Source organism: Coregonus clupeaformis, chromosome 1 (assembly GCF_020615455.1).
Source record: "Coregonus clupeaformis isolate EN_2021a chromosome 1, ASM2061545v1, whole genome shotgun sequence".
NCBI lineage: Eukaryota > Metazoa > Chordata > Actinopteri > Salmoniformes > Salmonidae > Coregonus > Coregonus clupeaformis.
This window is the reverse complement of record NC_059192.1, coordinates 97,136,725-97,153,552: the sequence shown is the minus strand read 5'-3', so window position 1 is coordinate 97,153,552 and position 16,828 is coordinate 97,136,725. Positions and strand designations below refer to the sequence as shown.

Here is a 16,828-nt window from a genome sequence, read left to right as displayed (position 1 = left end):
TCTCTCACGTCACCCCGCTCCTCCGCACACTCCACTGGCTTCCAGTTGAAGCTCGCATCTGCTACAAGACCATGGTGCTTGCCTACGGAGCTGTGAGGGGAACGGCACCTCCGTACCTTCAGGCTCTGATCAGTCCCTACACCCAAACGAGGGCATTGCATTCATCCACCTCTGGCCTGCTGGCCCCCCTACCTCTGCGGAAGCACAGTTCCCGCTCAGCCCAGGCAAAACTGTTCGCTGCTCTGGTACCCCAATGGTGGAACAAGCTCCCTCACGACGCCAGGACAGCGGAGTCACTGACCACCTTCCGGAGACACTTGAAACCCAAGGAATACCTGGAATAGTATAAAGGTAATCCTTCAATATGGAATGTCAAATAAGATTTGTTCATCCAACTCATAAACGTTACTTAAAGATTGTTCCCTGGTAATAAGGCAGCTTATTTATTCTATGACAATAACGTATTCTCTAGTTGGAAGACGGCGGGGCGACTGGGGCCACTCTGACGGCGGGGCGACTGGGGCCGCTCTGCATTCGGCAGAGGGGCACGGTGCAGTCACGTTTCTGCCCCTCCGTGTCCATGTCCAGCAGAGAGCAGTCCATCTTGACCTCGGCGGAGGAGAGGACGATGTTGAGGCTCCTGGCGCTCTTCTCTCCAGAGAATAGGCCCAGTGAGTAGCTTTTGTTGCGGCCCCTCAGGAGACCCCAGGAAAGTGAGGTTTGCCCCGGAGGGACAGAGGCAGGGGCCTGGAGGTGACAGTCTCCCCACTGGCTGCTCTCTTAGGGGTGTCCACCCTGTCAGACTTCTTCTTCTGAGAGGTAGTGGTGGAAGACTGTCCCGATGAGGTCGTGAGAGAGCCAGATGTACCGTTAGCTGGGGACAGAAAGGAGAAACAGAGGCTGTTTCATCGTTCAGTGGTGTCAACTCACAATTAAACACTACTGCATTAAATATATACAGCCTCTATGTGTCACCCACGGTCCTGATGTCACGTTCACTCACTGTCCTGAACGACGGCCGACTTCTTCCTCCAGAGGTGAAAGCCCATACTCTGACGGTGAGTCTGCTCTGGGGCAGCAGGCTGGGGAGGGGGAGGCTGGAGTCCTGCAGCCAGGCGCCTCTGGACCCTGGGGCTGGGAGCCGCTGCTGGGCTGTGGCCTGGGGTCCGACAGGCTGACAGGGGCCACTTCCTTCACAGAGCTGGGCTCTGGCCCCTCCAAGTCCGACTGCAGGAAGCGCTTGGTGGAGTTGCACTCTGAGATGGAAGACATGGAGATGAGGTTGACGGGGCCTTGGGAGGCTGCCGACGAGGACAAGTCTGCCTCCTCCTTATGGGAGGAACGTCCGACAGGGGGGCTGGTGCTGCGGCGGAAGCGTGTGGCACGCTGGAACAGACCCTCTTTCTTCTCCTTCTCCACACTGGGCTGGGGCTCAGGGTCGTCTGCTGGTGGGGCCTTGAGCACGTCATGCAAATCAAAGCCCAATGCCACCGAGGCCAGCATAGAGGCACAGCTGTAGAGTACGGTGTCTGTCCAGCTGCGAGCGGAGGCCCTCTTCAGGCTGTTGGCGGGGGTGTGCTGGGGGGTGGTGCTGGGGTCCTCCAGGCTTTCTCCAGGGCAGCCTCCTGCCGTTCCCTCGCCCCCTTGCTGATGCTCATCTTTCCACAGAGGTAGATCGATGTACACCTGATTGGAGAACTTCAGTTGCTTTGGTTTGGTGTTGTCCGAGCCATCTGGCGAGCACATCTCCTCTTTACTGGTCCCTGAACAAGAAGGACGAGGACAGAGACAAATGGTCATTAATAGGTTTTTGACAGGGACTAAGACATGGTCTTGTTGTGTTCTATCTGATTATATTAGAATACACATTTCACCTCACCTTGCTGCTCTGCAAACAACGCAGCCAACGGAACGGACTTCTGTGACTTCCCCAGACTGGTGGACCAGGGGTTGTTTCCATCAGACAGTGGCCTCACTCTGCCAGGACAAGTCCGTTTCATCAAACAACCCACACAGACACCATGAAGATGACAGAAGAAATACTGAATGGAGAGATGGAAAGAAACACTAATGTCCTGTACCTTTCAGCATAGTTTCCCCGCTCCTTGGTCTGAACGGAGCTCGGTCCCCACGTCCTCCCCTTCTTCTTAATCCCCATCTTGACGTCATCAAACTCCTCCGGCTTGTAGATGGTGCTTCGTCCCCATGTTCTGTTGCTCTCGTCCAGAGTCACTGTGATGAAGGACAGAACATCAACAACTGGCAGACTCCAATACGCCAGTGACAAATCTCTGTGAGAGTCCAGGCCAACAGCAGATACAGTTGCAGCCAAATATATTGGCACCCTTGCACTTTTCTTAAATAATTCCCTATTTCTTCTAGAATAAATTGAAATGTTGAAAATCCAATAAGGTGTGGTGACCAATCTTTTTAAAAATTAAACTTATTTTAGAAGAAATAGGGAATTATTTAAGAAAAGTGCAAGGGTGCCAATATATTTGGCCGAAACTGTAAATTAGTCTTCAACCACTTGAGTAGCATTTAGAGGACTGGATGATTTGAGAAGACAACCTCCACCATCAACCGCAATGGGAAATATTCATATAATCACTGCAGCTGAACACTGGATAGGAAATTAAAAATAATCTGTATATTGATCTGTGAACATTTCAAGAACACGTTGGGTTGCAAATGAATAGAAAACACCTATGATCAGGTGATAAACATATCAGGTTACAAATGACCTCAGATGCATCCCAACGTGTTTTTCATTTCAAAGCAAACCTATATTATTATTATTAGTAGTAGTTGTAAACAACCTTGAAACATTCAGGGCTTTTCAGAGGATAAACCCAAGTACATTTTCTGAAATCAGGGATGATGATAATCCATCAAATTGTCTTAGAAGCCAGAAGCACAGGCAACAGCTGGTAGTCTGTTGTTAGAATCCTAGCCATTGAGAAACATGTTAGCCGGTGAGGTACACGTTAGCCGGTGAGAAACACGTTAGCCGGTGAGAAACACATTAGCCGGTGAGAAACACGTTAGCCAGTGAGAAACACATTAGCCGTTGAGAAACACGTTAGCCGGTGCATCCACAGCAGACAGAATGGCCACATCCCAACAATGTCACAGTTGCTTGCCTTTCTTCCTAACCCCAGTAGAGGGCTGGCACTCGCTGGTGATATCCACATCCTGATGATACACATACAGTGGGGAAAAAAAGTATTTAGTCAGCCACCAATTGTACAAGTTCTCCCACTTAAAAAGATGAGAGAGGCCTGTAATTTTCATCATAGGTACACGTCAACTATGACAGACAAATTGAGAAAAAAAATCACATTGTAGGATTTTTAATGAATTTATTTGCAAATTATGGTGGAAAATAAGTATTTGGTCACCTACAAACAAGCAAGATTTCTGGCTCTCACAGACCTGTAACTTCTTCTTTAAGAGGCTCCTCTGTCCTCCACTCGTTACCTGTATTAATGGCACCTGTTTGAACTTGTTATCAGTATAAAAGACACCTGTCCACAAGCTCAAACAGTCACTCTCCAAACTCCACTATGGCCAAGACCAAAGAGCTGTCAAAGGACACCAGAAACAAAATTGTAGACCTGCACGAGGCTGGGAAGACTGAATCTGCAATAGGTAAGCATCTTGGTTTGAAGAAATCAACTGTGGGAGCAATTATTAGGAAATGGAAGACATACAAGACCACTGATAATCTCCCTCGATCTGGGGCTCCACGCAAGATCTCACCCCGTGGGGTCAAAATGATCACAAGCAAAAATCCCAGAACCACACTGGGGACCTAGTGAATGACCTGCAGAGAGCTGGGACCAAAGTAACAAAGCCTACCATCAGTAACACACTACGCCGCCAGGGACTCAAATGTCCCCCTGCTTAAGCCAGTACATGTCCAGGCCCGTCTGAAGTTTGCTAGAGTGCATTTGGATGATCCAGAAGAGGATTGGGAGAATGTCATATGGTCAGATGAAACCAAAATATAACTTTTAGGTAAAACTCAACTCGTCGTGTTTGGAGGACAAAGAATGCTGAGTTGCATCCAAAGAACACCATACCTACTGTGAAGCATGGGGGTGGAAACATCATGCTTTGGGGCTGTTTTTCTGCAAAGGGACCAGGACGACTGATCCGTGTAAAGGAAAGAATGAATGGGGCCATGTATCGTGAGATTTTGAGTGAAAACCTCCTTCCATCAGCAAGGGCATTGAAGATGAAACGTGGCTGGGTCTTTCAGCATGACAATGATCCCAAACACACCGCCCGGGCAACGAAGGAGTGGCTTCGTAAGAAGCATTTCAAGGTCCTGTAGTGGCCTAGCCAGTCTCCAGATCTCAACCCCATAGAAAATTTTTGGAGGGAGTTGAAAGTCTGTGTTGCCCAGTGACAGCCCCAAAACATCACTGCTCTAGAGGAGATCTGCATGGAGGAATGGGCCAAAATACCAGCAACAGTGTGTGAAAACCTAGTGAAGACTTACAGAAAACGTTTGACCTGTGTCATTGCCAACAAAGGGTATATAACAAAGTATTGAGAAACTTTTGTTATTGACCAAATACTTATTTTCCACCATAATTTGCTAATAAATGTGATTTTCTGGATTTCTTTTCCTCATTTTGTCTGTCATAGTTGACGTGTACCTATGATGAAAATTACAGGCCTCTCTCATCTTTTTAAGTGGGAGAACTTGCACAATTGGTGGCTGACTAAATACTTTTTTTCCCCACTGTATGTGTATCACCAGGATGTGGATATCACCAGCGAGTGCCAGCCCTCTACTGGGGTTAGGAAGAAAGGCAAGCAACTGTGACATTGTTGGGATGTGGCCATTCTGTCTGCTGTGGATGCACCGGCTAACGTGTTTCTCACCGGCTAATGTGTTTCTCACCGGCTAACGTGTTTCTCACCGGCTAACGTGTACCTCACCGGCTAACATGTTTCTCAATGGCTAGGATTCTAACAACAGACTACCAGCTGTTGCCTGTGCTTCTGGCTTCTAAGACAATTTGATGGATTATCATCATCCCTGATTTCAGAAAATGTACTTGGGTTTATCCTCTGAAAAGCCCTGGGTGTTTCAGGACGTTTACAACTACTACTAATAATAATAATATAGGTTTGCTTTGAAATGAAAAACACGTTGGGATGCATCCGAGGTCATTTGTAACCTGTAATGTGTATCACCTGATCACAGGTGTTTTCTATTCATTTGCAACCCAATCTCATCTTTTTAAGTGGGAGAACTTGCACAATTGGTGGCTGACTAAATACTTTTTTTCCCCACTGTACATACTGTCCTTTCAGATACTGTCAATTCGGGCGAACACTAGAGCGAGAAAACATTCATGCAGAACCAGAACAGAGGTCAGAGAGGGAAGCTTACCCAGTCATAACAGCTACAGTGTCTTCAGAAAGTATTCACACCCCTTGAATTTTTCCACAACGTTGTTACAGCCTGAATTTAAAATTGATTACATTTAGATTTGGTGTCACTGGCCTACACACAACACCCCATAATGTCAAAGTGGAATTATGTTTTTAGAAATGTTTACAAACTAATTACAAATGAAAAGCTGAAATGTCTTGAGTCAATAAGTATTCAACCCCTTTGTTATGGCAAGCCTAAATAAGTTCAGGAGTAAAAATGTGCTTAACAAGTCACATAATAAGTTGCATGGACTCACTCTGGGTGCAATAATAGTGTTTAACATTATTTTTTAATGACTACCTCATCTCTGTACCCCACACATACAATTATCTCTAAAGTCCCTCCGTCGAGCAGTGAATTTCAAACACAGATTCAACCAGAAAGACCAGGGAGGTTTTCCAATGTCTGGCAAAGAAGGGCACCTATGGGTAGATGGACAAAAAAAAAAAAGAAGCAGCCATTGAATATCCCTTTGAGCATGTTGAAGTTATTAATTACACTTTGGATGGTGTATCAATACACCCAGTCACTACAAAGATACAGGCGTCCTTCCTAACTCAGTTGCCGGAGAGGAAGGAAACCGCTCAGGGATTTCAACATGAGGCCAATGGTGACTTTAAAACAGTTACAGGCTGTGATAGGAGAAAACTGAGGATGGATCAACAACATTGTAGTTACTCCACAATACTAACTTAAATGACAGAGTGAAAAGAAGGAAGCCTGTAAATAATACAAATAATAATAATAATAATAATAATAATAATAATAATTTACTCAAATTATATACCCTACATGACCAAAAGTATGTGGACACCTGCTCGTCGAACATCTCATTCCAAAATCATGTGCATTAATATAGAGTTGGTCCCCCCTTTGCTGCTATAACAGCCTCAACTCTTCTGGGAAGGCTTTCCACTGGAACATTGCTGCGGGACTTGCTTCCATTCAGCCACAAGAGCATTAGTGAGGTCGGGCACTGATGTTGGGCGATTAGGCCTGGCTCACCGTTGGCGTTCCAATTAATCCCAAAGGTGTTAAATGGGGTTGAGGTCAGGCATCTTTGCAGGCCAGTCAATTTCTTCCACACCGATCATGACAAACCACTTCTGTATGGACCTCGCTTTGTGCACGGGGGGCATTGTCATGCTGAAACAGGAAAGGGCCTTCCCCAAACTGTTGCCACAAAGTTGGAAGCACAGAATCGTCTAGAATGTCATTGCATGCTGTGGCATTAAGATTTCCCTTCAGTGAAACGAAGGGGCCTAGCCCGAAACATGAAAAACATCCCTACACCATTATTCCTCCTCCACAAAACTTTACAGTTGGCACTATGCATTGGGGCAGGTAGCATTCTCCTGGCAGGTAGCGTTCTCCTGGCATCCTCCAAACCCAGATTCATCACTCCAGAGAACGCGTTTCCACTGCTCCAGAGTCCAATGACGAGCTTTACACCACTCCAGCCGAGGCTTGGCATTGCGCAAGGTGATCTTAGGCTTGTGTGCGGATGCACGGCCATGGAAACCCATTTCATGAAGCTCCCAACGAACAATTATTGTGCTGACGTTGCTTCCAGAGGCAGTTTGGAACTCGGTAGTGAGTGTTGCAACCGAGGACAGACAATTATTTACACGCTGCGCGCTTCAGCGGTCCCATTCTGTGAGCTTGTGTGGCCTGAAAATAGCCACACAAGCTATTACTCCTAGACCTTTCCACTTCACAATAACAGCACTTACAGTTAACCGGGGCAGCTCTAGCGGGGCAGAAACTTGACAAACTGAAAGGCTTCCTATGACAGTGCCACGTTGAAAGTCACTGAGCTCTTCAGTAAGGCCATTCTACTGCCAATGTTTGTCTATGGAGAGTGCATGGCTGTGTGATCGACTTTATACACCTGTCAGCTTCGGGTGTGGCTGAAATATACTTTTGTATATATATATATAATGTATCACTTTTCTCAAAGCGTTTCAAAGCACAAAAAAGACAAGCAATTTAGAAAAACAACTTCACAACATGACACTCATTAGAAAGTTTATGGCTTGTGTGGTCATCGGAGGGAGGTAGGCAGGAAGTGCTCCCATCAAGATGTCTCTGCCTTTTCTGTAGTAGAACGGAGATTACGTTTGGACTCCGTAGTAGATAGCTAGCTACTCATTCACTACTACCAAAATGAAGCACCCACTTGGATGCTGCTCGGCAGTTACATGGCCCCAGAAAGCACACCACATTGAAATAATAAATCAATATCATATACAATATATAAAATACAGGGTATGCTTTTTTAGGATAGAAAGAAACGTAATAGAGTTAAGCACACGCAAAATCCTAGAGGTAACCTGGTTCAGTCTGCTTTCCAACTAGGGCTGACCCCAATTCGTCGAATGGTCGATTGTTTGATCGTTAGGCTGTTGGTCGACCGAGATTGTTTTAGTCGAGCTATAACAAATATATATATATATATATACACACAGTACCAGTCAAAAGTTTGGACACACCTTCTCATTCAAGGGTTTCTTTATTTTTCCTATTTTGTACATTGCAGAATAATAGTGAAGACATCAAAACTATGAAATAACACATATGGAGTCATGTAGTAACCAAAAACGTGTTAAACAAATCAAAATATATTTTATATTCTTCAAGGTAGCCACAACTTTGCACATTCTTGGCATTCTCTCAACCAAATAAATGAGGAATGCTTTTCCAACAGTCTTGAAGGAGTTCCCACATATGCTGAGCACTTATTGGCTGCTTTTCTTTCACTCTGTGGTCCAACTCATCCCAACCCATCTCAAGTGGGTTGAGGTCGGGTGATTGTGGAGGCCAGGTCATCTGATGCAGCACTCCATCACTCTCCTTCTTGGTCAAATAGCCCTTACACAGCCTGGAGGTGTGTTTTGGGTCATTGTCCTGTTGAAAAACAAATGATAGTCCCATTAAGCGTAAACCAGATGGGATGGCGTATCGCTGCAGAATGCTGTGGTAGCCACGCTAGTTAAGTGTGCCTTGAATTCTAAATAAATCACAGTGTCACCAGCAAAGCACCCCCACAGCATCACACCTCCTCCTCCATGCTTCACGGTGGGAACCATACGTGGAGAGATCATCCGTTCACCTACTCTGCGTCTCACAAAGACACGGCGGTTGGAACCAAAAATCTCAAATTTGGACTCATCAGACCAAAGGACAGATATTCGAAAACATAATGTTAACTTTCACTGCTATGCGGATGACACACAGCTGTACATTTCAATGAAACATGGTGAAGCCCCAAAATTGCCCTCGCTAGAAGCCTGTGTTTCAGACATAAGGAAGTGGATGGCTGAAAACTTTCTACTTTTAAACTCGGACAAAACAGAGATGCTTGTTCTAGGTCCCAAGAAACAAAGAGATCTTCTGTTAAATCTGACAATTCATCTTGATGGTTGTAAAGTCGTCTCAAATAAAACTGTGAAGGACCTCGGCGTTACTCTTGACCCTGATCTCTCTTTTGACGAACATATCAAGACTGTTTCAAGGACAGCTTTTTTCCATCTACGTAACATTGCAAAAATCAGAAATTTTCTGTCCAAAAATGATGCAGAAAAATTAATCCATGCATTTGTTACTTCTAGGTTAGACTACTGCAATGCTCTACTTTCCGGCTACCCGGATAAATAAACTTCAGTTAGTGCTAAATACGGCTGCTAGAATCCTGACTAGAACCAAGAAATTTGATCATATTACTCCAGTGCTAGCTTCCCTACACTGGCTTCCTGTTAAGGCAAGGGCTGATTTCAAGGTTTTACTGTTAACCTATAAAGCGTTACATGGGCTTGCTCCTACCTATCTTTCCGAGTTGGTCCTGCCGTACATACCAATACGTACGCTACGGTCACAAGACGCAGGCCTCCTAATTGTCCCTAGAATTTCTAAGCAAACAGCGGGAGGCAGGGCTTTCTCCTATAGATCTCCATTTTTATGGAACAGTTTGCCTACCCATGTGAGAGACGCAGACTCGGTCTCAACCTTTAAGTCTTTACTGAAGACTTATCTCTTCAGTAGGTCATATGATTTAGTGTAGTCTGGCCCAGGAGTGTGAAGGTGAACGGAAAGGCTCTGGAGCAACGAACAGCCCTTGCTGTCTCTGCCAGGCCGGTTCCCCTCTCTCCACTGGGGTTCTCTGCCTCTAACCCTGTTACAGGGGCTGAGTCACTGGCTTGCTGGTGCTCTTTCATGCCGTCCCTAGGAGGGGTGCGTCACTTGAGTGGGGTTGAGTTACTGACGTGATCTTCCTGTCTGGGTTGGCGCCCCCCCTTGGTTTGTGCTGTGGTGGAGACCTCTGTGGGCTATACTCGGCCTTGTCTCAGGATTGTAAGTTGGTGGTTGAGGATATCCCTCTGGTGGTGCGGGGCTGTGCTTTGGCAGAGTGGGTGGGGTTATATCCTTCCTGTTTGGCCCTGTCCGGGGTTTCTTCCGGATGGGGCCACAGTGTCTCCGGACCGCTCCTGTCTCAGCCTCCAGTATTTATGCTGCAGTAGTTTATGTGTCGGGGGCTGGGGTTAGTTGGTTATACCTGGAGTACTTCTCCTGTCTTATCCAGTGTCCTGTGTGAATTTAAGTATGCTCTCTCTAATTCTCTCGTTCTCTCTTTCTCTCTGAGAACCTGAGCCCTAGGACCATACGTCAGGACTACCGGGCATGCTGACACCTTGCTGTCCCCAGTCCGCCTGGCCTTGCTGCTATTCCAGTTTCAACTGTTCTGCCTGCGGTTACGAAACCCCTACCTGTCCCAGACCTGCTGTTTTCAACTCTTAATGATCGGCTATGAAAAGCCAACTGAGAGACCTGAGCCCTAGGACCATACGTCGGGACTACCGGCCGTGGTGACTCCTTGCTGTCCCCAGTCCGCCTGGCCTTGCTGCTATTCCAGTTTCAACTGTTCTGCCTGCGGTTATGGAACCCCTACCTGTCCCAGACCTGCTGTTTTCAACTCTTAATGATCGGCTATGAAAAGCCAACTGAGATTTATTCCTGATTATTATTTGACCATGCTTGTCACTTATGAACATTTTTGAACATCTTGGCATGGTTCTGTTATAATCTCCACCCGGCACAGCCAGAAGAGGACTGGCCACCCCTCATAGCCTGGTTCCTCTCTAGGTTTCTTCCTAGGTTTTGGCCTTTCTAGGGAGTTTTTCCTAGCCACCGTGCTTCTACACCTGCATTACTAGCTGTTTGGGGTTTTAGGCTGGGTTTCTGTACAGCACTTCGAGATATTAGCTGATGTAAGAAGGGCTATATAAAATAAAATTGATTGATTGATTGATTGATTTCCACCAGTATGATGTCCATTGCTCGTGTTTCTTGGCCCAAGCAAGTCTTTTCTTATTATTGGTTTCCTTTAGTAGTGGTTTCTTTGTAGCAATTCAACCATGAAGGCCTGATTCACGCTGTCTCCTCTGAACAGTTGATGTTGAGATGTGTCTGTTACTTGAACTCTGTGAAGCATATATTTGGGCTGCAATCTGAGGTGCAGTTAACTCTAATGAACTTATCCTCTGCAGCAGAGGTAACTCTGGGTCTTCCTTTCCTGTGGCAGTCCTCATGAGAGCCAGTTTCATCATAGCACTTTATGGTTTTTGCGACTGCACTTGAAGAAACTTTCAAAGTTCTTGACATTTTCCGGATTGACTGACCTTCATGTCTTAAAGTAATGATGGACTGTCATTTCTCTTTGCTTATTTGAGATGTTCTTGCAATAATATGGACTTGGTCTTTTACCAAATAGGGCTATCTTCGGTATACCCCCCTACCTTGTCACAACACAGCTGATTGGCTCAAACGCATTAAGGAAAGAAATTCCACAAATTCACTTTTAAGAAGGCACACCTGTTAATTTAAATGCATTATAGGTGACTACCTCATGAAGCTGGTTGAGAGGATGCCAAGAGTGTGCAAAGCTGTCATCAAGGCAAAGGGTGGCTATTTGAATAATCTCAAATATAAAACTTATTTTGATTTGGTTAACACTTTTTTGGTTACTACATGATTCCATGTGTTATTTAATAGTTTTGATGTCTTCACTATTATTCTACAATGTAAAAAATAGTAGAAAATAAAGAAAAACCCTTGAATGAGTAGGTGTGTCCAAACTTTTGACTGGCAATGTATACAGTGGGGAGAACAAGTATTTGATACACTGCCGATTTTGCAGGTTTTCCTACTTACAAAGCATGTAGAGGTCTGTAATTTTTATCATAGGTACACTTCAACTGTGAGAATCCAGAAAATCACATTGTATGATTTTTAAGTAATTAATTTGCATTTTATTGCATGACATAAGTATTTGATCACCTACCAACCAGTAAGAATTCCGGCTCTCACAGACCTGTTAGTTTTTCTTTAAGAAGCTCTCCTGTTCTCCACTCATTACCTGTATTAACTGCACCTGTTTGAACTCGTTACCTGTATAAAAGACACCTGTCCACACACTCAATCAAACAGACTCCAACCTCTCCACAATGGCCAAGACCAGAGAGCTGTGTAAGGACATCAGGGATAAAATTGTAGACCTGCACAAGGCTGGGATGGGCTACAGGACAATAGGCAAGCAGCTTGGTGAGAAGGCAACAACTGTTGGCGCAATTATTAGAAAATGGAAGTAGTTCAAGATGACGGTCAATCACCCTCGGTCTGGGGCTCCATGCAAGATCTCACCTCGTGGGGCATCAATGATCATGAGGAAGGTGAGGGATCAGCCCAGAACTACACGGCAGGACCTGGTCAATGACCTGAAGAGAGCTGGGACCACAGTCTCAAAGAAAACCATTAGTAACACTCTGCCGTCATGGATTAAAATCCTGCAGCGCACGCAAGGTCCCCCTGCTCAAGCCAGCGCATGTCCAGGCCAGTCTGAAGTTTGCCAATGACCATCTGGATGATCCAGAGGTGGAATGGGAGAAGGTCATGTGGTCTGATGAGACAAAAATAGAGCTTTTTGGTCTAAACTCCACTCGCCGTGTTTGGAGGAAGAAGAAGGATGAGTACAACCCCAAGAACACCATCCCAACCGTGAAGCATGGAGGTGGAAACATCATTCTTTGGGGATGCTTTTCTGCAAAGGGGACAGGACGACTGCACCGTATTGAGGGGAGGATGGATGGGGCCATGTATCGCGAGATCTTGGTCAACAACCTCCTTCCCTCAGTAAGAGCATTGAAGATAGGTCGTGGCTGGGTCTTCCTGCATGACAACGACCCGAAACACACAGCCAGGGCAACTAAGGAGTTGCTCCGTAAGAAGCATCTCAAGGTCCTGGAGTGGCCTAGCCAGTCTCCAGACCTGAACCTAATAGAAAATCTTTGGAGGGAGCTGAAAGTCCGTATTGCCCAGCGACAGCCCCGAAACCTGAAGGATCTGGAGAAGGTCTGTATGGAGGAGTGGGCCAAAATCCCTGCTGCAGTGTGTGCAAACCTGGTCAAGACCTACTGGAAACGTATGATCTCTGTAATTGCAAACAAAGGTTTCTATACCAAATATTAAGTTCTGCTTTTCTGATGTATCAAATACTTATGTCATGCAATAAAATGCAAATGAATTACTTAAAAATCATACAATGTGATTTTCTTGATTTTTGTTTTAGATTCCGTCTCTCACAGTTGAAGTGTACCTATGATAAAAATTACAGACCTCTACATGCTTTGTAAGTAGGAAAACCTGCAAAATCGGCAGTGTATCAAATACTTGTTCTCCCCACAGTATATATGGGGTATTGTGTGTAGATTGATAAGGGAAAAAAACAATTTAAGGCTGTAACCTAACAAAATGTGGAACAACTTTTTTTTAGGTTAAAGCCTTATTTTAAATTGATTCAATCGTTTTTCTCTCTCATCAATCTACACACAAAACCCCATAATGACAAAGCAAAAACAGTTTTTTTGAAATGTTTGCTATTTTTTTTTTTACATACTGAAATATAACATTTACATAAGTATTCAGACCATTTACTCAGTACTTTGTTGAAGCACCTTTGGCAGCGATTACAGCCTTCTTGGGTATGACGCTACAAGCTTGGCACACCTGTATTTGGGGAGTTTCTTCCATTGTTCTCTACAGATCCTCTCAAGCTCTGTCAGGTTGGATGGAGAGTGACGCTGCAAAGCTATTTTCAGGTCTCTCCGGAGATGTTAGATCGGGTTCAAGTCCGGGCTCTGGCTGGGCCACCCTAGGACATTCAGAGACTTGTCCCGAAGCCACTCCTGCATTGTCTTGGCTGTGTGCTTAGGGTTGTTGTCCTGTTGGAAGGTGAACCTTCACCCCAGTCTGAGGTCCTGAGCGCTCTGGAGCAGGTTTTCATCAAGGATCACTCTGTACTTTGCTCCGTTCATCTTTCCCTCGATCCTGACTAGTCTCCCAGTCCCTGCAGCTGAAAAACATCCCCACAGCATGATGCTGCCACCTCCGTGCGTCACCGTAGGGATGGTGCCAGGTTTCCTCCAGACATGACGCTTGGCGTTCAGGCCAAAGAGTTCAATCTTGGTTTCATCAGACCAGATAATCTTGTTTCTCATGGTCTGAGTCCTTTAGGTGCTTTTGGCAAACTCCAAGCGGGCTGTCATGTGCCTTTTACTGAGGAGTGGCCTCCGTCTGGCCACTAACATAAAGGCCTGATTGGTGGAGTGCTGCAGAGATGGTTGTCCTTCTGGAAGCTTCTCCCATCTCCACAGAGGAACTCTGGAGCTCTGTCAGAGTGACCATCGGGTTCTTGGTCACCTCCCTGACCAAGGCCCTTCTCCCCCGATTGCTCAGTTTAGCCGGGCGGCCAGCTCTAGGAAGAGTCTTGGTGGTTCCAAACTTCTTGCATTTAAGAATGATGGAGGCCACTGTGTTCTTGAGGACCTTCAATGCTGCAGAAATTGTTTGGTACCCTTCCCCAGATCTGTGCCTCGACACAATCCTGTCTCGGAGCTCTACGGCTTTTCCAAATCATGTCCAATCAATTGAATTTAACACAGGTGGACTCCAATCAAGTTGTAGAAACATCTCAAGGATGATCAATGGAAACAGGATGCACTTGAGTGGGTTGAGTCACTGACGTGATCTTCCTGTCTGGTTTGTCGCCCCCTCGGGCTCGTGCAGTGGAGGAGATCTTTGTGGGCTATACTCAGCCTTGTCTCAGGGTAGTAGGTCGGTTGTCTGTTGATATCCCTCTGGTGGTGTGTGGGCTGTGCTTTGGCAAAGTGGGTGGGGTTATATCCTGCCTGGTTGGCCCTGTCCGGGGACACAGTGTCTCCCGACTCCCCCTGTCTCAGCCTCCAGTATCTATGCTGCAATAGTCTATGTGCCGGGGGGCTAGGGTCAGTCTGTTATATCTGGTGTTATTCTCCTGTCTTATCCGGTGTCCTGTGTGAAATTAAGTATGCTCCCTCTAATTCTCTCTCTCCCTCCCCTCATGGAGGACCTGAGCCCTAGGACCATGCCTCAGGACTACATTTACATTTACATTTACGTCATTTAGCAGACGCTCTTATCCAGAGCGACTTACAAATAGGTGCATTCACCTTATAGCCAGTGGGATAACCACTTTACAATGTTGTTGTTTTTTTTTTTTTTTTTTTTTGGGGGTGGGTTGGGGTAAGGGGGGTAGAATGATTACTTTATCCTATCCCAGGTATTCCTTAAAGAGGTGGGGTTTCAAATGTCTCCGGAAGCTGGTGAGTGACTCCGCTGTCCTGGCGTCGTGAGGGAGCTTGTTCCACCATTGGGGTGCCAGAGCAGCGAACAGTTTTGACTGGGCTGAGCGGGAACTATGCTTCCGCAGAGGTAGGGGAGCCAGCAGGCCAGAGGTGGATGAACGCAATGCCCTCGTTTGGGTGTAGGGACTGATCAGAGCCTGAAGGTACGGCTACCTGGCCTGATGACTCCTTGCTGTCCCCAGTCCACCTGGTCGTGCTGCTGCTCCATTTTCCACTCTTCTGCCTGTGGCTATGGAACCCTGACCTGTTCACCGGACGTGCTACCTTGTCCCAGACCTGCTGTTTTCAACTATCTCTCTCTCTACCACACCTGCTATTTCAACCTCTAAATGCCCGGCTATGAAAAGCCAAGTGACATTTACTCCTGATGTACTGACCTGTTGCAACCTCTACAACCACTGTGATTATTATTTGACCATCTATGAAGGTTTGAACATCTTGGAGAAAAATCTGGCCTTAATGGCCATGTACTGTTATAATCTCCACTCGGCACAGCCAGAAGGGGCCTGGCCACCCCTCAGAGCCTGGTTCCTCTCTAGGCTTCTTGTAGGTTTCTGCCTTTCTAGGGAGTTTTTCCTAGCCACCGTGCTTCTACATCTGCATTGCTTGATGTTTGGGGTTTTAGGCTGGGTTTCTGGAGAGCACTTTGTGACATCTGCTGATGTAAAAAGAGCTTTATAAATCCATTTGATTGATTGACCTGAGCTCAATTTTGAGTCTCATAGCAAAGGGTCTGAATACTTATGTAAATAAGGTATTTTTTATTTATTATTTGTTTATACATTTGCAAAAATGTCTAAAAACCTGTTTTCATTTTGTCATTATGGGGTATTGTGTGTAAATTGATGAGAACATTTTTTTATTAAATCCATTTTAGAAAAAGGCTGTAACGTAACAAAATGTGGAAAAGGTCAAGGGGTCTGAATACCTTCCAAATGCACTGTATTTAGGTGCAGGAGCTCCACAATACTTTTTGAACTAATATTCTATAAGAGAAACAGGAGCTCAAGCAGTAGAACATTTGAGGTGCTGGTACTCAGCTCCGGCGAGCTCCTGCCCAAGTCAAGCACTGCTTCTTATCCCTTGCACAAATAGCCTACAGCTGTGACTGTCCCGAGCCCACTGGCCCAGGGAAACTCTGAGGGCCCAGAATATTTTATACAATGTTGCTAGCGCAAGCTTCGGGGCTGGACCCAATTGAATAGTTGATACAATGTTTCAAGTTCATTGCAGACAGGCCATGTGTAGGCAATGTGATTTATAGGATATTTATTTTTATCAGGATATTTTCTACCTGCAGGCTGCAATGTTTTTATTTGTTGGCTATATGTAGGCTACTTTTACATAGTTTGCAATGGCAATAGAAGTTACTTTTTAGGTTTGTATCATTTTCATTGAGATTTGGATAGAATTTTGATTAACCACATGACAATGACTTTGAGATTTGAAGACGTTATTGTAAATGAAATTAAATAGTTTCACGAAAATGTGCATATGAAAGCCATAACTGGCATGCATATCGGTAGAAATTGTAAGATAAATTGGCATTCCACATGAGAAAGGTTGCCTACTCCTCATGTAGCCTATTACCGGCAACTTCAGGAGAGTAATGGCAGAATCTGCGAAAGCCAGCAGGAGC

At 45.5% G+C, this 16,828-nt stretch overlaps 1 protein-coding gene across 1 annotated transcript in view; it reads right to left on the bottom strand.

Moving 5' to 3' along the window:
- Positions 1 to 468: 468 nt before the first annotated feature.
- Positions 469 to 16,828, bottom strand: part of LOC121570578 (mitogen-activated protein kinase kinase kinase 21-like) — an 86,017-nt gene continuing 69,657 nt past the window's right edge. Inside the window, exons 7-10 of the mRNA XM_041882080.2 lie at positions 2,082 to 2,232; positions 1,880 to 1,977; positions 1,004 to 1,763; positions 469 to 694 (exon numbers count right to left, since the gene is read on the bottom strand). Of these exons, the coding sequence (XP_041738014.2) occupies positions 469 to 694; positions 1,004 to 1,763; positions 1,880 to 1,977; positions 2,082 to 2,232 (1,235 nt within the window). The remainder of the gene's footprint in view (positions 695 to 1,003; positions 1,764 to 1,879; positions 1,978 to 2,081; positions 2,233 to 16,828) is intronic.